General features: G+C 41.3%; 1 protein-coding gene across 2 annotated transcripts; it reads left to right on the top strand.

The window, feature by feature from the left end:
• Nucleotides 1–1557: 1557 nt before the first annotated feature.
• Nucleotides 1558–17725, top strand: LOC133552110 (fibroblast growth factor 13-like). 2 transcript variants are annotated; one of them, XM_061899451.1, is made up of 5 exons: nt 1558–1634; nt 6192–6302; nt 9826–9929; nt 10175–10373; nt 16997–17725. In XM_061899451.1, exons 1-5 carry the CDS (start codon nt 1604–1606, stop codon nt 17131–17133), a joined length of 582 nt encoding a protein of 193 aa, XP_061755435.1. In that variant the 5' UTR covers nt 1558–1603; the 3' UTR covers nt 17134–17725. The 2 variants fall into 2 exon arrangements, with proteins under 2 accessions (XP_061755435.1, XP_061755434.1); XM_061899450.1 differs by lacking the exon at nt 1558–1634 and adding an exon at nt 5770–6004.
• Nucleotides 17726–22871: the final 5146 nt, after the last annotated feature.

The raw sequence follows: 22871 nt of genomic DNA on the forward strand, positions 1-22871 counted from the left end.
TTATTCCAATATTATTGAAGTAAATATTACTTGGTTAAAATACTATTGTAGTAAATATTACATGATTCCAATAATATTGTTGTAAATATTACATGATTCAAAATATATTGTAGTAAATATCACATGTTTTCAATGTTATTGTAGTAAATATTACTTGGTTAAAATATTATTATAGTAAATATTACATGATTCCAATAATATTGTTGTAAATATTACATGATTCAAATATTATTGTAGTAAATATTACATGATTCCAATAATATTGTAGTAAATATAACTTGGTTCAAATATTATTGTAGTAAATATTACATGTTTTCAACATTATTGTAGTAAATATTACATGATTCAAATATTATTGTAGTAAATATTACATGATTCAAATACTCTTGTAGTAAATATTACATTATTCAAATAACATTGTAGTAAATATTACATGGTTAAAATAATACTGTAGTAAATATTACATGGTTAAAATATTATTGTAGTAAATATTACATGATTCCAATATTATTGTAGTAAATATTATGTGATTCCAATAATATTGTAGTAAATATTACTTGGTTAAACTACTCTTGTAGTAAATATTACATGATTCAAATATTATTGTAGTAAATATTACATGATTCCAATATTATTGTAGTAAATATTACTTGGTTAAAATACTATTGTAGTAAATATTACTTGGTTAAAATATTATTGTAGTAAATCCAGTCCAAAGTGGATCCAACACAGCAGCGAGAGTCCCGTTCACAGCGGAGCCAGCAGGAAACCATCCCAAGCGCAGGCGGATCAGCAGCGCAGAGATGTCCCCAGCCGATACACAGGCGAGCAGTACATGGCCACCGGATATGGTTTATCTTGGCAAAGAAGAAATGATCACTAACACAGATTTGTCAGCAATAGCATATGGTAAAAGTTAGGCGTCTTTGAGTTGAACTGGTTAAAAATGGGCGCGAAAACAAAAGTAGTTACAAATGGGTGCAAAAACAAAAGTAGTTAAAAATGGACGCAAAAACAAAAGTAGTTAAAAATGGGCGCAAAAACAAAAGTAGTTTGACCTAAAGAGCAAACAGATAGGGAGATTTATCGTGCGGTTCTTTTCCACGATTAACTTTCTAGTTTGCTGACTATGCAACTTATCCGTGTGCTCAGCAGTTTTACACACACAGTTTTACTCTGCAAGTGTGTATGTGTGTGTGTGTGTGTGTGTGTGTGTGTGTGTGTGTGTGTGTGTTTAATGGACGGATGGTGCTCTCCTCTGAGTGTATGTATGTAATAAGCGATCATTATGGGATGGACGCCTGTGATATTTTTGCACACATTCCGGGCTGAGTCTACTTCCTGGAAGGTCAATGTGTGTGTGTGTGTGGGTGGGGGGGAGGGGGGGGGGTGTGATTGACAAGCATCATGGTGAGGGGGGGGCAGGTGCTGTGATTTGGGAGCGTGTGCTGCTGCTGAAACATTGATGAAACTTTAATGGCCGCTAATGTTGTCTAATGGATCCAAAGCCGTGGAGACTCTCAGAGTCCGTCCTTCCTGTTTCTTCGGCGGGGGGCGCAGCAAACAGGAAGTGCCAAACGCTCCAGAGCTCCATGGGCACAGCATGACTTTCCCGCTACGCAGATCCACCTCAGGTAGGTCGCTTGTAGGGAGCGTGAGGCGGGATTGTAGACCTTGGTCTAGAAGCTTCGTCCGACGTGTGACCTGGGGCCCGTGGAGGTGTGGGGAGGGGGAGAGAGGACAGGCAACATGTCCTCTTTCCTTCCAGCCTGTATGTCGTCTTGGCTGAGGACCTCCTGCTGCCCACCCATGGAGGACCACCTTGTCAGCTGACCGGCATGGAAGTCTGGATGGTTGGATGGATGAACCGATGGATGAATAGATGGAGGGATGGATATATGGATGATGGATGGATGGATGAACGGAGGGATTAGTGGATGGATGGACGAATAGATGACTGTTTAATTGAATGGCTGGATGGATGAACGGAAGATTAGTAAATGGATGAATGAATAAAGGATGGATGGATGAACGGTGGATTAGTGAATCGATGAATGAATGAATCATCCTCCACACCTGGTGTAGATGATCCTATTGAGCTGAGTGATAGTTGAGGTTGTTGCTGTCTTGTATCGACTGTCAAACTCTTGTATTTGCTGCGCTGATGAAGTCATTTCTTCCCACCAAACAACATTTTCTCTTCTTTGGAACAAACGTCTTGCTCTCGTTAGCATTAGCATTAGCCGTGTGATGCTAGGTGTGCGCTAAGGAAGTAAGGGGTTGGGGCAACACTACGGAAAAAAGTATTGCGGAGCACAGCAGGAGAAGAAACTTACATCCATCCATCCATTTTGTACCGCTTATTCCCTTTTGGGGTCGTGGGGGGCGCTGGAGCCTATCTCAGCTAGAATCGGGCGGAAGGCGGGGTACACCCTGGACAAGTCGCCACCTCATCGCAGGGCCAACAGATAGACAGACAACATTCACACTCACATTCACACACTAGGGACCATTTAGTGTTGCCAATCAACCTATCCCCAGGTGCATGTCTTTGGAAGTGGGAGGGGCCTATCCCCAGGTGCATGTCTTTGGAAGTGGGAGGGGCCTATCCCCAGGTGCATGTCTTTGGAAGTGGGAGGAAGCCAGAGTACCTGGAGGGAACCCACGCATTCACGGGGAGAACATGCAAACTCCACACAGAAATATCCCGAGCCTGGATTTGAACCCAGGACTGCAGGACCTTTGTATTGTGAGGCAGACACACTAACCCCTCTTCCACCGTGAAGAAACATCCTTTTTTAATTTATTATTATTTTTTTTTAATAAATTGTACACAACAAAATACTCGAACATATCGATAACATATATATCACCCAGGTCTAGATGGATGACTAGATGGAGGGATGATTGGATGATAAATGATGAATGGATGATAGATCGATCCATCCATCCATCGATCGACAGATGCATGGTTAATGGGTTAATAGATGGATTCATGGATGTATGTATAAATGGATGAATGTATGCATGTATTTTTGAATGAATGGAATGACGAATTGATGAATGATAGCTGCATGGATGGATTAATTGATGAATGGGTGGATGAATAATGATGGGCGGATTAGTGAACAGATGGATGAATGAACAGATTATTAGGTGGATGGGTGGATTGATCTATAAATGATGGATGTATGAATGAATGAAATGGATTAATTTATGAATGGATGAAGGGCTTAACGATGGATGGATGAATAAATGATAGATAGATAGATAGATATATAGATAGATAGATAGATGCATGGTTAATGGGTTAATAGATGGATTCATGGATGGATGTATAAAAGGATGAATGTATGTATGTATTTATGAATGAATGGAATGACGAAATGATGAATGATAGCTGCATGGATAGATGATTAATGAATGAATGGATGGATGAATAATGATGGCCGGATTCGTGAACAGATAGATGAATGAACAGATTAATAGGTGGATGGGTGGATTGATCTATAAATGATGGATGTATGAATGAATGAAATGGATTAATTTATGAATGGATGAAGGGATTAACGATGGATGGATGAATAAATGGTACATGATAGATAGATAGATAGATAGATAGATAGATAGCTGCATGGTTAATGGGTCAATAGATGGATTCGTGGATGGATGTATGCATGTATTTTTGAATGAATGGAATGACGAATTGATGAATGATGGCTGCATGGATGGATTAATTGATGAATGGGTGGATGAATAATGATGGGCGGATTAGTGAACAGATGGATGAATGAACAGATTATTAGGTGGATGGGTGGATTGATCTATAAATGATGGATTAATTTATGAATGGCTGAATGGATTAACAATGGATGGATGAATAAATGATAGATAGACGGATAGATAGATAGATAGATGCATGGTTAATGGGTTAATAGATGGATTTATGGATTGATGTATAAAAGGATGAATTTATGTATGTATTTATGAATGAATGGAATGACGAATTGATGAATGATAGCTGCATGGATAGATTAATTAATGAATGGATGGATGAATGAATAATGATGGGCGGATTAGTGAACAGATGGATGAATGAACGGATTAATAGGTGGATGGGTGGATTGATCTATAAATGGATGTATGAATGAATGAATGAAATGGATTAATTCATGAATGGATGAAGGGGTTAACAATGGATGCATGAATGAATGAATGAAAGATAGCTAGATAGATAGATGCATGGTTAATGGGTTAATAGATGGATTCATGGATGGATGTATGAATTGATGAATGTATGTATGTATTCATGAATGAATGGAATGACGAATTGATGAATGATAGCTGCATGGATGGATGAATAATGATGGGCGAATTAGTGAACAGATGGATGAATGAACGGATTATTAGGTGGATGGGTGGATTGATCTATAAATGGATGTCTGTCTGAATGAATGAAATGGATTAATTCATGAATGGATGAAGGGATTAACAATGGATGAATTATAGATGGATAGATAGATAGATGCATGGTTAATGGGTTAATAGCTGCATGGATGGATGAATAATGATGGGCGGATTAGTGAACAGCTGGATAAATGAACGGATTATTAGGTGGATGGGTGGCTTTATCTATAAATGGGTGTATGAATGAAATTGATTAATTCATGAATGGAAGAAGGGATTGATTAACGATGGATGGATGGATGAGTGAAATAACAGATGGATGAGTTAATGCTTTAATGGGTGTATGTATGAATAGATGGGTAGATGGACGGATGAATAGATGCATCAATACCAGATTAAGGGGTGGATGTATGATGGATGAGTGGATGAATGGATTTATGATTAATGAGCTACTAGATGGATTGGATGTATAAATGAATGAATAAATGAATGGATGGAATACCGAATTGATTGCATAGCTGCATGGATGGATTAATCAATGAACGGATGGATGAATAATGATGGATGGATTACTGAACAAATGGATGAATGGATTATTAGGCGGACGGACGGCTGCAGGATCTATAAATGGACGCATGAATGACACATTGATGAACGGATAACTGCGTGGATGGCTCAATTGATGAACGGATGAATGACGGCTAAACGAATGGTTCAATGGGTGGATGGATGAACAGGTGGGCGGGTTAATGGATTCATGAATGAACGGACGCATGGAGGGATGTGTGCGCGCGCACACCATTGACCGGGTCGCCTCCGTCACTTTCTCCTGAAGCCCCGCCCCCTCCGTCATGCTGCATTCATGTGCATGGGAGCTTCTTGCAGCACCTCTGCACCAAAACAACCCCCCCCCCCCCCGACCCCCTCCCCTCCAGCTTTACTTGTCACGCGCACACGCACACGCACACTCACACACGTGTAAAGACGTCTGCGGGGTGTTTTTTATGAAAGGTGCTTTGTTTCATTGACAAACATAGACTTGGGGCGGGGCTTGTGCAGCTGCAGTGAGAATCCCTCCACGCACACACACGCGCACACACACACACACACACACCTGTCCAGAGGCTGTAGAGTCGCCATTCGGAGCAGAAGTGGATCAGGACGTCCTGCGGGCTGAGGGGCGTGGCCTTGGCTGCGTGGGAGGGGAGGGGGGGTTGCGGGATGGGGGTGGGCGGGGCAAGGGGGGCAGTTTTACCGGACGCACTTGATGACTTCCGCCGACTTGAAGACTTGAGGACCTGACGCGTGACGTGACGTGATCGCACCCCCACCCCCCCATCCCCACTCCCCCTCTCTCCCGCACCCACCCTCCCCCCCCTCTCTCTCTCTCTCTCCGGGGGGGTCATGTCGCGCGCGGCCGCCATCGCCAGCTCGCTCATGCGCCAGAAGCGGCAGGCGCGCGAACGCGAGAAGGGGAGCACGTGCCGCGGGAGCCCGAGCAAGGGCGCCAACGAGCACGAGACGAGCACGCTGAGCGTCTTCTCGCGCGTCAAGTTGTTTGGCTCCCGGAAGAAGCGGAAGAGGAGGCGACCGCCAGGTGTGACGTCATCACCCCCCCCCATCGTCATCCGAGCGAATGTTTGGGGTTGGGGGGTGTGGGGGGGGGGGGGGCGGGGGGGGCTTCATCATGCATCCTCATGCTTGGCGTGTGTTGTCGTGTCGGGCGGCGTGTGCGGTGGTCACGTGACGGGTCCGTGTTGATAAACCCCCGCCCCCTTCCACAGAACCCCAGCTCAAAGGCATCGTCACGCGGCTGTGCAGTCGTCATGGTTACCAGCTGCTGATGGACCCTGATGGCAGCGTCCACGGCACCAAAGAAGAAGACAGCGCCTACGGTAAGTCATCCAAGTCTGTGTGTGTGTGTGTGTGTGTGTGTGTGTGTGTGTGTGTGTGTGTGTGTGTGTGTGTGTGTGTGTGTGTGTGTGTGTGTGTGTGTGTGACCCCCAGATCATCAAGTGTGTGTGTATGTGTGGATGTGCGTGTGTTTGTGTGCATGTGCGTGTGCGTTTGTGTGTGTGTACGTGAGTCTGTGTGCGTGTGTGTGTGTGTGTGTGTGCGTGCGTGTGCATGTGCGTGTGTTTGTGTGCATGTGCGTTTGTGTATGTGATTCTGTGTGCATGTGTGTGTGTGTGTGTGAGTCTGTCTACGTGCGTCAGAGTGTGTTTGTGTGTCCGTCTGTCAATGTGTGTGTGTTTGTGTGTGTGTTTGCGTCTCTGTCTGTCTGTCAGTGTGTGTGTGTGTGAATTGTGTGTGTGTGTTTGTGTGTGTGTGCACGTCAGAGTGTGTGTGTGTCTGTATGTCAATGTGTGTGTGTGTGTGTGTGTGTGTGTTTCCGTGTGTTTGTGTCTCTGTCTGTCTGTCAGTGTGTGTGTGTCTGTGTGTGTGTGTGTGTGTGTGTGAGTCTGTGTACGTGCGTCAGAGTGTGTTTGTGTGTCCGTCTGTCAATGTGTGTGTGTCTGTGTGTGTGTTTGCGTCTCTGTCTGTCTGTCAGTGTGTGTGTGTGTGTGAATTGTGTGTGTGTGTGTATATGTGTGTGCGCGTCAGAGTGTGTGTGTGTCTGTATGTCAATGTGTGTGTGTGTTTCCGCGTGTTTGTGTCTCTGTCTGTCTGTCTGTCAGTGTGTGTGTGTCTGTGTGTGTGTGTGTGTGTGTGTCTGTGTGTGTGTGTGTGTGTGGACCCCCAGATCATCAAGTGTGTGTGTATGTGTGGACCATACTTGCCAACCTTTAGACCTCCAATTTCAGGGGGCAGGGGGCGTGGTTAAGAGGGGTGGCGTATAATTCACCGACTCAAGTATTTCATATATATAAATATATATATGTATGAAATACTTGACTTTAAGTGAATTCTAACAATATATATTTATGTTAGTATATATATATATATATATATATATATATAAATATATATATATATATATAAAATAAATAGTTGAATTTCAGACAGCATCAAATACACAGTAATAAAAACACAGTTGTTCTACTGTTACTACTAGCTGTTTTTTTTTAGTAACCAGCAAGCACATGCTTGCTGGTTACTAAAAAAAAAAAAACACCACTTACCTTTCAGTATTTGAGTAGCCTTTGTTCTGCCATTTGCGTATTGGCAAGCGATCTCCGAATTCAGAAACATCCTCCACGGATTTGTTGTAGACGTCCGCAAACGAGAACGGGATGTTGCTTCCAGCTATCAGCATAGCCATCTTTGTCTCAGCATGAGATACACCAACGGGTATCCATTTTGCAACGTGGGTTGTGAACAATGAGTTGTGCTTCGCTGACCGTTCTTGGCTGAATATCCGTTAACCGTGTCTGTTCTACAAAATGTACAGGCAACATTCCCCTTCCCCTTTGAACTCTTCTGGATAAACTGAAATTATTGTTTCCAACCGTTCTGGAACTTGCAAGCGTATTTCTTAATTTTGCTCATCTACGGTGTAATATATCGGGTTGGAGTCAATAAGCAGGCGACGTGATGAAGTTACGTCTCTTTACTGTGGGCTTCGGAACAGCAGACTCCCTAATCCATGTTCCTTGACTGCACTTAAATGTAGAATATGTTTACATTCTATTCTATGTACAGTAGATGGCAGTATTGTCCTGTTTAAGAGGGTCACAACATTGAGTCAGGTTCTCGTGGAGCTGGAGTGGGCGTGGCCTCCAGCTCCGTCTGAATTTTGGGAGATTTTCGGGAGAGGCGATGAATTTCGGGAGTCTGCCGGAAAATCCGTGAGGGTTGGAAGGTATGGTGTGGACCCCCAGATCATCAAGTGTGTGTGGACCCCCAAATCATCAAATGTGTGTGTGTGTGGACCCCCAAATCATTAAATGTGTGTGTGTGTGTGTGGACCCCCAGATCATCAAGTGTGTGTGTGTGTGTGTGTGGGTGTGTGTGTGGACCCCCAGATCATCAAACGTGTGTGTGTGTGTGTGTGTGTGTGGACTCCCAGATCATCAAAAGTGTGTGTGTGTGTGTGGACCCTCAGATCATCAAATGTGTGTGTGTGTGGACCCCCAGATCATCAAAAGTGTGTGTGTGTGTGTGTGTGTGTGTGTGTGTGGACCCTCAGATCATCAAATGTGTGTGTGTGTGGACCCCCAGATCATCAAACGTGTGTGTGTGTGTGTGTGGACTCCCAGATCATCAAAAGTGTGTGTGTGTGTGTGGACCCTCAGATCATCAAATGTGTGTGTGTGTGTGTGTGTGTGGACCCCCAGATCATCAAAAGTGTGTGTGTGTGTGTGTGTGGACCCTCAGATCATCAAATGTGTGTGTGTGTGGACCCCCAGATCATTAAATGTGTGTGTGGACCCCCAGATCATCAAATGTGTGTGTGTGTGTGTGTGGACCCCCAGATCATCAAGTGTGTGTAGACCCCCAGATCATCAAATGTGTGTATGTGTGGTCCCCCAGATCATCAAAAGTGTGTGTGTGTGTGTGTGTGGACCCTCAAATCATCAAACGTGTGTGTGTGTGGACCCCCAGATCATCAAATGTGTGTGTGTGTGTGTGTGTGGACCCCCAGATCATCAAGTGTGTGTATGTGTGGTCCCCCAGATCATCAAAAGTGTGTGTGTGTGTGTGTGTGTGTGTGTGTGTGTGGACCCTCAAATCATCAAACGTGTGTGTGTGTGGACCCCCAGATCATTAAATATGTGTGTGTGGACCCCCAGATCATCAAATGTGTGTGTGTGTGTGGACCCCAGATCATTAGAAATGTGTGTGTGTGGACCCCCAGATCATTAAAAATGTGTGTGTGGACCATCAGATCCTCAAAAAAATGTGTGTGTTTGTATGTGTGTGTGTGGACCCCCAGATCATCAAATGTGTGTGTGGACCCCCAGATCATCAAATGTGTGTGTGTGTGTGTGTGTGTGTGTGGACCCCCAGATCTTCAAATGTGTGTGTGTACCCCCAGATCATCAAGTGTGTGTGTGGACCCCCAGATCATCAAGTGTGTGTGTGTGGAGCAACAGATCATCAAATGTGTGTGTACTTCCAGATCATCAAGTGTGTGTGTGGACCCCCAGATCATCAAGTGTGTGTGTGTGGAGCAACAGATCATCAAATGTGTGTGTGTGTACCCTCAGATCATCAAATGTGAGTGTGTGGACCCCCAGATCCTCAAATGTGTGTGTGTGTGTGGACCCCCAGATCATCAAATGTGTGTGTGTGTGTGGACCCCCAGATCATCAAATGTGTGTGTGTGTGAACCCCCAGATTATCAAATGTGTGTGTGTGTGTGGACCCCCAGATCATCAAACGTGTGTGTGTGTGTGTGTGGACTCCCAGATCATCAAAAGTGTGTGTGTGTGTGTGGACCCTCAGATCATCAAAAGTGTGTGTGTGTGTTCACAGCTGTGTTCAACCTGATCCCTGTGGGTCTCCGTGTGGTGGCCATCCAGGGGGTCCAAAGCAAATTGTACCTGGCCATGAACAGCGAGGGCTTCCTCTACACTTCTGTATGTACACACACACACACACACACACACACACACACACACACACACACACACACACACACACACACACACACACACACACACACACACACACTCAGAAGGTGATGAGGTTAAAATAAGAAGTGGTTTCCCGGGGCAACCCAGCCAGCATCCTCAGCATTGTAGGGAGGAGCCGGTTGCCACGGAGACGCAGGCTAACGGCGCTGCAGTCTATGGGTCACATGACTCGATGTTTGCGTCCACAGGAACACTTCACCCCCGAGTGCAAGTTCAAGGAGTCTGTGTTTGAGAACTACTACGTGACGTACTCCTCCATGCTGTACCGCCAGCAGGCGTCGGGCCGGGCCTGGTACCTGGGCCTCAACAAGGAGGGCGCCATCATGAAGGGAAACCACGTGAAGAAGAACAAGGCGGCCGCACACTTCCTGCCCAAACCCCTCAAAGGTAAGGCCACAGCATTAGGGACCACCAGCTTTTAGACCACTACCTCTCGACAAAATGGGTGCAGCTCAGCTAAATGTGTTGGTTTTCTGACATGGACTTGTTTCTTCAGCATTGTCCACACGTTTAAGTCAGGACTTTGGGAAGGCCCTTCATTCTAGCCGGATTTAGCCATTCCTTTACCACTTTTGACGTGTGTTTGGGGTCGTTGTCCTGTTGGAACACCCAACTGGGCACAAGACCCAAACTCCGGGCTGAAGATTTTGGGTTGTCCAGAAGAATTTGGAGGTAATCCCATTTAGTCTCTGTAAAGCACCAGTTCCATTGGCAGCAAAATAGGCCCACAGCATAATACCACCACCACCATGCTTGACGGTAGGTTTGGTGTTCCTGTGATTACACGCCCCACATTTTCTCCTCCAAAACATATTTCTGGGTATTGCGGCCAAACAGTTCAATTTTTATTTTATCCGACCACCGAACATGTGAATTGTGTGAATTATATTTATATAGCGCTTTTCTCTAGTGACTCAAAGCCAAGCGAAAGCCATTTATCAACAACATCCAGAAACGCCAATCTGTGAAACCCAATATCTAAGTTACATTTAAACCAGTGTGGGTGGCACTGGGAGCAGGTGGGTAAAGTGTCTTGCCCAAGGACACAACGGCAGTGACTAGGATGGCGGAAGCGGGAATCGAACCTGCGACCCTCAAGTTGCTGGCACGGCCGCTCTACCAACCGACCTCCAGAAAGGTCTTATCTTTGTCCATGTGATGTCAGGTGAAACAAAAATGTAGCTGTTTGGCCACAATACCCAAGCAATATATTTGGAGGAGAAAAGATGAGGTCTTTAATCCCAGGAACACCATACCTACCGTCAAGCATGGTGGTGGTAGTATTATGCTTTACGTTTTATATGTACATATAAAAACTCATAATTGACGGATATGAAGTTGATCTAGACATTTAAGAAAATTAAATATGTGTATGAATTATTTTTACACTTTTTTGTGTGGGGCCCTTTTGGATCCCCAATAAAAAAAAAAATATATATTTTTTTTTAACTGTCATTGCTCAAAAAATAATAATAAAAATCAGTGTTGTCATGAATGATTTGAAGTGAATAAGGACCTACTCCTTATTCACTTCAAATATTTAACTTAGAACTGTTTGTTTGTTTTTGTTGTTTTTTCTTGAGGGGGGGTGTTGCATATTTTGTTTAGTTTTTTATTTGAAAAAAAATGGGGGCATCAAACATACAAAACAAAAACAAAAAACATAAAAAACAAAAACTTATTGACCGAAATTAAGTTAATCTAGACATTAAAATAAAATACAATAAAAAAAATAATGGCTTATTTTAACACTTAAAAGTTAAGGTTAAAGTGCCAATGATTGTCTCACACACACACACACACACACACACACACACACACACACACACACACACACACACACACACACACACACACACCATACACGCACACACACACACACAAAACCAGGTTTAGCGGAATTATTTTCTGCATTTGACCCATCACCCTTGACCACCCCCTGGGATGTGAGGGGAGCAGTGAGCAGCAGCGGTGGCCGCGCCCGGGAATCATTTTTTGTTGATTTCACTTAGAAACCATTTTTTTGTTTGTTTGTTTTTTATTTTGGGGGGTGCAATTCTTCACATCAAATATTCCACGTAGAACTGTTTTTTTGGGGGAAGGGGGGTGGGCGGGGTGCATGTTGCATATTTTGTTTAGTTTTTTTATTTGGAAAAAAAGGGGGGCATCAAACATACAAAACAAAAACAAAAAACATTAAAAAAAACTTATAGACGGAAATTAAGTTAATCTAGACATTAAAATAAAATATTATTTAAACACTTAAAAGTTAAGCAAAAAGTGCCAATGATTGTCTCTCACACACACACACACACACACACACACACGCACACACACACACACACACACACATGGCTTATATTAACACTTAAAAGTTAAGGTTAAAGTGGCAATGATTTTCACACACACACACGAACACACACACACACGCACACACGCACACACACACACGCACACACACACGCGCACACACACACACACACACACACACACACACACACGCACACACACACATACACACACATACACGCACACACACACACACACATCCAGGTTTGGCGGAATTATTCTCTGCATTCGACCCATCACCCTTGATCACCCCCTGGGAGGTGAGGGGAGCAGTGAGCAGCAGAGGTGGCCGCACCCAGGAATCATTTTTCGGTGATTTAACCCCCAATTCTTCACATCAAATATTACACTTAGAACTTTTTTGGGGGGTGTATGTTGCATATTTTTTTACTTTTTTAAAAAGGGTTGGGGAGGGGAGCAGTGAGCAGCAGCGGTGGCCGCGCCCAGGAATAATTTTTTGGGTGATTTAACCCCCCAATTCCAAGACTTGATGCTGAGTACCAAGCAGGGAGGTAATGAGTCCCATTTTTAATCGTCTTTGGTGTGACTCGGCCGGGGTTAAACTGTCATTGCTCCAAAAAAAATAATGAATGAATGTTGTTATGAATTATTGACCTATTTAAAGGCCTACTGAAATGAGATTGTATTATTTAAACGGGGATAGCAGCTCCATTCTATGTGTCATACTTCATCATTTTGCCATATTGCCATATTTTTGCTGAAAGGATTTAGTAGAGAACATCCACGATAAAGTTTGCAACTTTTGGTCGCTAATAAAAAAGCCTTGCCTTTACCGGAAGTAGCAGACTATGTGCGCGTGACGTCACGGGTTGTGGAGCTCCTCACATCTGAAAATTGTTTACAATCATGGCCACCAGCGGCCAGAGCGATTCGGACCGAAAAAGCGATGATTTCCCCATTAATTTGAGCGAGGATGAAAGATTTGTGGATGAGGAAAGTGAGAGTGAAGGACTAGTGGATTGAACTTTCACAGTATCATGTTAGACCCGCTCGACATCCATTGCTTTCGGTCCCCTAGGGAGGGAGGGGGGGGTTGCCCACATCTGAGGTCCTCTCCAAGGTTTCTCATAGTCAGCATTGTCACTGGCGTCCCACTGGATGTGAATTCTCCCTGCCCACTGGGTGTGAGTTTTCCTTGCCCTTTTGTGGGTTCTTCCGAGGATGTTGTAGTCGTAATGATTTGTGCAGTCCTTTGAGACATTTGTGATTTGGGGCTATATAAATAAACATTGATTGATTGATTGATAGTAGAAAAAAAAAGGCGAGGGCAGTGGGAGCGATTCAGATGTTTTTAGACACATTTACTAGGATAATTCTGGAAAATCCCTTATCTGCTTATTGTGTTACTAGTGTTTTAGTGAGATTATATGGTACCTGAAAGTCGGCCACGGTTGTGGTGACCGCCAGTGTCTCCGGTGGGAGGAGGTAAGATAGTCCGCGGCTGCAGGAGGACGCAAGCTCCGCTCATGTCTACGGTAAGAGCCGACTTATTAGCACAATTTTCTCGCCGGTTGACACGTGGTCGGGAACCATGTTCGCTTGACCGCTCTGTTCCATAGTAAAGCTTCACCTTCGGGAATGTAAACAAGGAAACGCCGGCTGTGTTTGTGTTGCTAAAGGCAGCTGCAATACACCGCTTCCCACCTACATCTTTCTTCTTTGACGTCTCCATTATTAATTGAACAAATTGCAACAGATTCAGCAACACGGATTTCCAGAATACTGTGTAATTATGCGATGAAGAACATGTCCGCTACAACCGGTGACGTCACGCGCACGAGTCATCATACCGCGACGTTTTCAACAGGATACTTCGCGGGGAAATTTAAAATTGTAATTTAGTAAACTAAAGCGGCCGTATTGGCATGTGTTGCAATGTTAATATTTCATCATTGATATATAAACTATCAGTAGGCCTTTAAAGCTGTGATTACTTGTGAATTGTGAATTATATTTATATAGCGCTTTTTCTCTAGTGACTCAAAGCGCTTTACATAGTGAAACCCAATATCTAATTTTTAGGGTCCGCCCTGCCCATGGCAAAGCAGCGTTGGTCGGGTCCGCCTTTGGCCGCTGCCAAGACCTGGTCTAAGTCAGACCTACATAGAGGTTTTTGTATCATGTCTCTACGACATTCCTAAAATCTCCTCTGAGTCCCTTTGTCGTTTCGGCTTCAAACTCGCACAGGAGAGAGATTGAACCCTTCTGATTAAAAGTTATTCACAGAGTTTTGATAAGTGCTACGGTTTCGATGTTACGCGCCTTCAAAGAACCCCTGTGCAAAGTCTCCTAAAAAATGTCATTTTTGCTACTTTGAGCTGTAATTTCCATCCATCCATTTTCTACCGCTTATTCCCTTTTGAGATCGCTGGCGCCTATCTCAGCTACAATCGGGCGGAAGGCGGGGTGCACCCTGGACAAGTCGCCACCTCATCGCAGGGCCAACACAGATAGACAGACAGCATTCACACTCATATATATATATATATATATATATATCCATCCATCCATCCATTTTCTACCGCTTATTCCCTTTTGGGGTCGTGGGGGGCGCTGGCGCCTATCTCAGCTACAATCGGGCGGAAGGCGGGGTACACCCTGGACAAGTCGCCACCTCATCGCAGGGCCAACACAGATAGACAGACAGCATTCACACTCATATATATATATACATATCCATCCATCCATCCATTTTCTACCGCTTATTCCCTTTCGGGGTCGCGGGGGGCGCTGGCGCCTATCTCAGCTACAATCGGGCGGAAGGCGGGGTGCACCCTGGACAAGTCGCCACCTCATCACAGGGCCAACACACATAAACAGACAGCATTCACACTCATATATATATATATATATATATATATATATATATATATATATATATCCATCCATCCATCCATTTTCTACCGTTTATTCCCTTTCGGGGTCGCGGGGGGCGCTGGCGCCTATCTCAGCTACAATCGGGCGGAAGGCGGGGTGCACCCTGGACAAGTCGCCACCTCATCGCAGGGCCAACACAGATAGGCAGACAGCATTCACACTCATATATATATATATATATATATATATATATATATATCCATCCATCCATCCATTTTCTACCGCTTATTCCCTTTCGGGGTCGCGGGGGGCGCTGGCGCCTATCTCAGCTACAATCGGGCGGAAGGCGGGGTTCACCCTGGACAAGTCGCTACCTCATCGCAGGGCCACCAGAGATAGACAGACAGCATTCACACTCATATATATATATATATCCATCCATCCATCCATTTTCTACCGCTTATTCCCTTTCGGGGTCGCGGGGGGCGCTGGCGCCTATCTCAGCTACAATCGGGCGGAAGGCAGGGTGCACCCTGGACAAGTCGCCACCTCATCGCAGGGCCAACACAGATAGACAGACAGCATTCACACTCATATATATATATATATATATATCCATCCATCCATCCATTTCCTACCGCTTATTCCCTTTCAGGGTCGCGGGGGGCGCTGGTGCCTATCTCAGCTACAATCGGGCGGAAGGCGGGGTGCACCCTGGACAAGTCGCCACCTCATCACAGGGCCAACACAGATAGACAGACAGCATTCACACTCATATATATATATATATATATATATATATATATCCATCCATCCATCCATTTTCTACCGCTTATTCCCTTTCGGGGTCGCGGGGGGCGCTGGCGCCTAGCTCAGTTACAATCGGGCGGAAGGCGGGGTGCACCCTGGACAAGTCGCCACCTCATCACAGGGCCAACACAGATAGACAGACAGCATTCACACTCATATATATATATATATATATCCATCCATCCATCCATCCATTTTCTACCGCTTATTCCCTTTCGGGGTCGCTGGCGCCTATCTCAGCTACAATCGGGCGGAAGGCGGGGTGCACCCTGGACAAGTCGCCACCTCATCGCAGGGCCAACACAGATAGACAGACAGCATTCACACTCATATATATATATCTAACCAACACAAAACGCCAACAGACATGGTCTCACATAAAATACAATAATTTGACCCCCTTTAAATTGCTTCTAAGTGCAAGTTAAAGCTATACTATGCCAAGCGAAAGCCATTTATCAACAACATCCAGAAACGCCAATCAGTAATTTGACCCCCTTAACATGCTTCAAAACTCACCAAATTTTACACACACATCAGGACTGGTGAAAATTGCCATCCAATAAAAAAAACAAACCCCAAAAATGAAAATTGTGCTCTAGCGCCCCCTAGGAAAAAAAAAAACTGACAAAACTGCTTGTAAATTCTGTTAGGAATGCCGTAGAGTGATGAAACAAAAACTTCTATGTAGGTCTGACTAAGATCGGGACTTGGGTCACGGCGGCAGCAGCCAAAGGCGGACCCGACCAACGCTGCTTGCAGCTTTAATTTATTGTTATTATTTTTTTTTTACATTTAAACCAGTGTGGGTGGCACTGGGAGCAGGTGGGTAAAGTGTCTTGCCCAAGGACACAATGGCAGTGGACTAGGATAGCGGAAGCGGGATTCGAACCTGCAACCAAGCTATACCACCCCAACAGTTATACTTTGAAATATTACACAATGACAATATGCAATGTGTGTGTGTGTGTGTGTGTGTGTGTGTGTGTGTGTGTGTGTGTGTGTGTGTGCAGTGGCCATGTACAGAGAGCCGTCCCTCCACGACCTGACGGAGCTGTCCCGCTCAGGCAGCGCCACGCCCACAAAAAGTCGCAGCGCCTCGGCTCTACTTAACGGCGGGAAGACCCCCAGCAGCCACGACCTATCCTAGCCCCGCCCCCCCCTGCCCCGAACGGATCTCAGGCGGCCACGCCCAGCTGTCAGGAGGAAGTGGGAGGAGCTTGAAGGAGCCACTGTGATGTAAATAGAGGAGAGACAATCAGACTGTTAACCAAAAAAAAAGTATCCGTTGCTTGGAAACCACGTTTACACCCGAATCCCTTCCCCCGCATGCATGTGCGCGCGCATGTCCGCCGTCTGTGCCCACTTTCGCACTTTTTGGACCGTCGCATGAGCGCTTGCCGACTCCGCTATGTAGCAGCATGCCTTCCTGCTCGCACACGCTCCTCCGCCAGAGGGCGCCAGTGAGACACAGCACAGCGCTGGTGAACGGGCCAATGAGAGGCAGCCGGGTGACTCGAATGGACCAATAGGAGCACGCTCCCATTTTGCGGACGGAATAAATTTTGCGCACAAGCTTTTGTCGGCAAAGTATTTATGTTTCAGAAATGTGTGACGACAATATAAAGTGCAACAGTAAAGAAGACAACGTTATTAATAATTTGTGTGAATGCTGAAGATGCCTGAATGTTTCAATGGAGGTTCATTTCTGTCTTTATGACAAAAACTTTTATGGACACTGATTGTGGAAAAAATATATATAAATATATAAATCGTACGCTCACATTTTTATTGAAGATGTGAGCAAAATGTGTTAAAGTACAGTGTTTTAAAATTCAGTATGAAAATATATCAGTGCGGAAATATGCGTCGCTTCAAAACCCGAGACTCCATCCATCCATCCATTTTCTACCGCTTGTCCCTTTGCTGAGGACTGAAGCAACGGATCCTGAGTCAGGATGAGCCAAGGACGTACTTCAGGTTTATTTGACCGTATGTGGGATTTGGGTTTTGGAGCAAACTAATTTTTCTGCACTGAATTTATTTTACACTGAATTTTTACAAATGTATTTTTTTATACACTGATTTTTTTACACACACAATTTTTTTCTCCACGAAATTTTTGTCTTACTACATTTTTATACACTGATTTTTTTTCTACTGAATTTTACAAACTTTTTTTTTTTCCACTGAATTTTTACAAGATAGTAGTTTTTTTTTAAATGGGATAGGCTGCATCACCCTGAGCACAAGAGGGACAAACAGTAGAAAATGAATGGATGGATGAATTTTTTATACCGATTTTGTCAAACTAAATTTTTTTTTTACAGTTTTTTTTTACACTGAATTTTTACAAATGTACTAAAAAATTTTATACTAATTTTTTATACACTGATTTTTTTTGCACTGAATGTTTACAAACATATTTTTACTACACTGAATTTTTACAAACATCATTTTTCTACACTGAATTTTTGTCATACTACATTTTTATACACGGATTTTTTTTCTACTGAATTTTACAAACTTTTTTTTTTTCACTGAATTTTTACAAGATCGTTTTTTAAAATGGGATAGGCTGCATCACCCTGAGCACAAGAGGGACAAACAGTAGAAAATGAATGGATGGATGAATTTTTTATACAGATTTTCTCAAATTAAATTATTTTTTTACAGTTTGTTTTTTTACACTGAATTTTTACAAATGTATTTTTTGTACACAGATTTTTTTTTATATACTTAGTTTTTATACACTGATTTTTTTTACACACATAATTTTTTTTTCCACTGAATTTTTGTCATACTACATTTTTATACACTGATTTTTTTTCTTCTGAATTTTACAATCTTTTTTTTTCCACTGAATTTTTACAAGATAGTAGTTTTTTTTTTAAATGGGATAGGCTGCATCACCCTGAGCACAAGAGGGACGAACAGTAGAAAATGAATGGATGGATGAATTTTTTATACCGATTTTCTCAAACTAAATTTTTTTTTACGTTTTTTTTTTTTACACTGAATTTTTACAAATGTATTTGTAGTACACGTTTTTTTTTTTTTATACTTAGTTTTTATACACTGATTTTTTTACACACAATTTTTTTTTACACTGAATTTTTGTCATACTACATTTTTATACACTGATTTTTTTCTACTGAATTTTACAAACTTTTTTTTTTCCACTGAATTTTTACAAGATAGTAGTTTTTTTTTTTAATGGGATAGGCTGCATCACCCTGAGCACAAGAGGGACAAACAGTAGAAAATGAATGGATGGATTAATTTTTTATACCGATTTTCTCAAATTAAATAATTTTTTTACAGTTTGTTTTTTTACACTGAATTTTTACAAATGTACTAAATTTTTTAATACTAATTTTTTATACACTGATTTTTTTGCACTGAGTTTTTACAAACATATTTTTACTACACTGAATTTTTACAAACATCATTTTTCTACACTGAATTTTTGTCATACTACATTTTTATGCACTGATTTTTTTTCCACTGAATTTTTTACAAGATAGTTTTTTAAAATGGGATAGGCAGCATCACCCTGAGCACAAGAGGGACAAACAGTAGAAAATGAATGGATGGATGAATTTTTTATACCGATTTTCTCAAATTAAATTATTTTTTTACAGTTTGTTTTTTTACACTGATTTTTTACAAATGTACTAAAAATTTTTATACAAATTTTTTATACACTGATTTATTTTGCACTGATTTTTTACAAACATTTTTACTACACTGAATTTTTACAAACATTTTTCTACACTGAATTTTTGTCATACTACATTTTTTTTACACTTAATTTTTTTCCACTGAATTTCACAAACTTTTCTTTCCCACTGAATTTTTACAAGGTATTTCTTTTTACACTGGGATATGCTGCATCCAAGAGGGACAAAAGGTAGAAAATGAATGGATGGATGAATTTTTTTACACTGACTTTCTTACACTAAATTTTAGAAATTTATTTTTTTCTACACTGAATTTTCGTCACACTAAATTTTTATACACTTAATTTATTTCCACTGAATTTTACAAACTTTTTTTTTTTCCCCACTGAATTTTTACAAGATACTTCTTTATACACTGGGATATGCTGCATCCAAAGAGGGACAAAAGGTAGAAAATGAATGGATGGATGATTTTTTTTACACTGATTTTCTTACACTAAATTTTACAAATTAATTTTTTTCTACACTGAATTTTTGTCATACTACATTTTTATACACTTAATTTATTTACACTGAATTTCCCCCAAAAAAATTTCACTGAATTTTTACAAGATAATTATTTTTACACTGAGATAGGCTGCATCCCCCCTGACCCCAAGAGGGACAAACGGTAGAAAATGAATGGATGGATTAATTTTTTACACTGATTGTCTTGCGCTAAAAAAAAATTTTTTTAAATGTATTTTTTCTAGACTGATTTTTTTTTATAGTAAATTTTTATACCCTGATTTTTTTACACTGAATTTTTACAAACATATTTTTTCTACACTGAATTTTTGTCATACTACATTTTTATACACTTAATTTTTTTTACACTGAATTTTACAAACTTTTTTTTCACTGAATTTTTACAATCTAATTATTTTTGCATTGGGATAGGTTGCATCGCCCCTGACCCCAAGAGGGACAAACGGTAGAAAATAAATGGATGTATGAATTTTTTACACTGATTTTCTTACACAAAAATGTTTCAGTTTTTCTTTTTACACTGAATTGTATTTTTACACCAAATTTTTGCAAAAACATTTTTTAATACACTGGGATAGGTTGCAGTTCCCTATGACCGCTGAGTGGGACAAGCAGTAGAAAATGGATGGATGGATTATTTTTTACACAACATTTTTTAATTTTTTATTTTGCTTTGATTGTTCCCCCTGTATGTTTTTACAAACTTAATTTTTGGACACTGAAATGTGTACACACTGACTTTTTTACACTGGGATAGGCTGCAGCTACCTGTGACCCAGAGAGGGACAAGCGGTAGGAAATTAATGGATGGATGAGTTTTTACACTGATTTTCTTATACTACATTTTTTCAGTTGTTTTTTTACACAGAATTTTATTTTTACACCAAATTTTTACAGTGAGTTTTTGTAAAAAAAAACATTTTTTACACCGGGATAGGTTTCAGCCTCCTTGACCTGTGAGAGGGACAAGCGGTAGGAAATGGATGGATGGATTATTTTTGAAGGTTTTTTTCCCACTGAACTTTACAAACTTTCTTTTTCCACTGAATGTTTACAAACATTGTTTTTGCATTGGGATAGACTGCAGCCACCCGTGACCCCTAGAGGGACAAGCGGTAGAAAATGAATGGATGGATGAATTTTTACACTGTTTTTTTTCCACAATTTTTTTTTTTTTTTACACTGAATTTTATTTTTACACCAAGAGGGACAAGCTGTAAAAAAATGTAATGGATAGATGAATTTTGTAGGTTCTTTTACACAGAATTTGTTTCTTACTCAATTTTTTTTACACAAAAATTTTACAAACTGAAACGTTTTTACACTGCATTTTTTTTAAGGATTTTTTAAAAAACTCTGATAGGCTACAGCCCCTTGAAACCTCAAGAAGGACAAGCTGTAGAAAATGGATGGAAGGATAATTTTTGTAAGGTTTTTACACTGAATTTTTAATTTTTTTTTACACAAAAAATTAACAAACAGAACCTTTTTTACATGGAAAATTTTACACTGCATGTTTTTCACATCTATTTTTTTTACACTCTGATAGACTGCAGCCCCCTGTTACCCCAAGAGGGAAAAGCTGTAAAAAAATGGATGGTTGAATTTTGTAGGTTTTTTTACACAACAATTTTACAAACAGAACCTTTTTTTACACTGCAGTGTTTTTTTTAAGGATTTTTTTCTTTTTTTTTTACACTCTGATAGGCTGCAGCGCCCTGAAACCCATAGAGGGACAAGCTGTATAAAATGGATGGATGGATAATTTTTGTAAGGTTTCTATACACTGAATTAGTTGGTTTTTTTTGCTCAAAAAATGTTTTACACAAAAATCCTACCAACCGAACCTTTCTTACACTGAAAAATTTTACACTGCATGTTTTTCACATATTTTTTTTTACAGTCTGGTAGGCTTCAGCCCCCTGTAACCGCAAAACGGACAAGCTGTAAAAAAAAAAATGGATGGATGGAGGATTTTTGTAGGTTTTCTACACTGAATTTTTTTTTTTACACAAAAATTTACAAACAGAACCTTTTTTACACTGAAATTTTTTACAGATTTTTTTTGTTTTGTTTACACACAATTTTTTTACACTGAATTTTTTAAAACAGACTATTTTTTTTTTTACACTATAATAGGTTCCAGCCCACTCACAACCCCAAGCGGTAGAAAAATGGATAAATGTTTTTTGTTGTTGTTGTTTTACACACTTTTTTTTTTAAATTTTACACTGAATTTTTAAACACGCAAATTCTGCTCCCAAATTTTTATTCAATGAAATTGTTGATATAATTTAATGCAATAAAAATCAGTGTCCAAAAAAGGTTTCGTAATAAAGACACAAAAGAACCTCCATAACTTTTAGGATGAAAATCGCACTGAATGAGTGCATTTTTTCCGCGTTGGATACAGTTGAGAAATGCAGAACTTTGGAAAAAAATGGTCAATAATCTTAAAAAAAAATGGAACGTGAGCATTTGTGTCCTGAATGAGCATTGTGATGCTGTAATGGCTTGGAAGAGTTAAAAAAAAAAAAAAAAACGTAAATAGAAAAATAAATAAATACAAGAAATAACATATTCCTCAGCATTCACACGCAAAAAATCCCCAAACTTACAACTCTTGCTTTTTCATTGAAACGAATCAAATCGGTGCGGCTCACGTGAACGCCTCGTC

The sequence above is a fragment of the Nerophis ophidion genome, linkage group LG04 (assembly GCF_033978795.1).
Source record: "Nerophis ophidion isolate RoL-2023_Sa linkage group LG04, RoL_Noph_v1.0, whole genome shotgun sequence".
Classification (NCBI taxonomy): domain Eukaryota; kingdom Metazoa; phylum Chordata; class Actinopteri; order Syngnathiformes; family Syngnathidae; genus Nerophis; species Nerophis ophidion.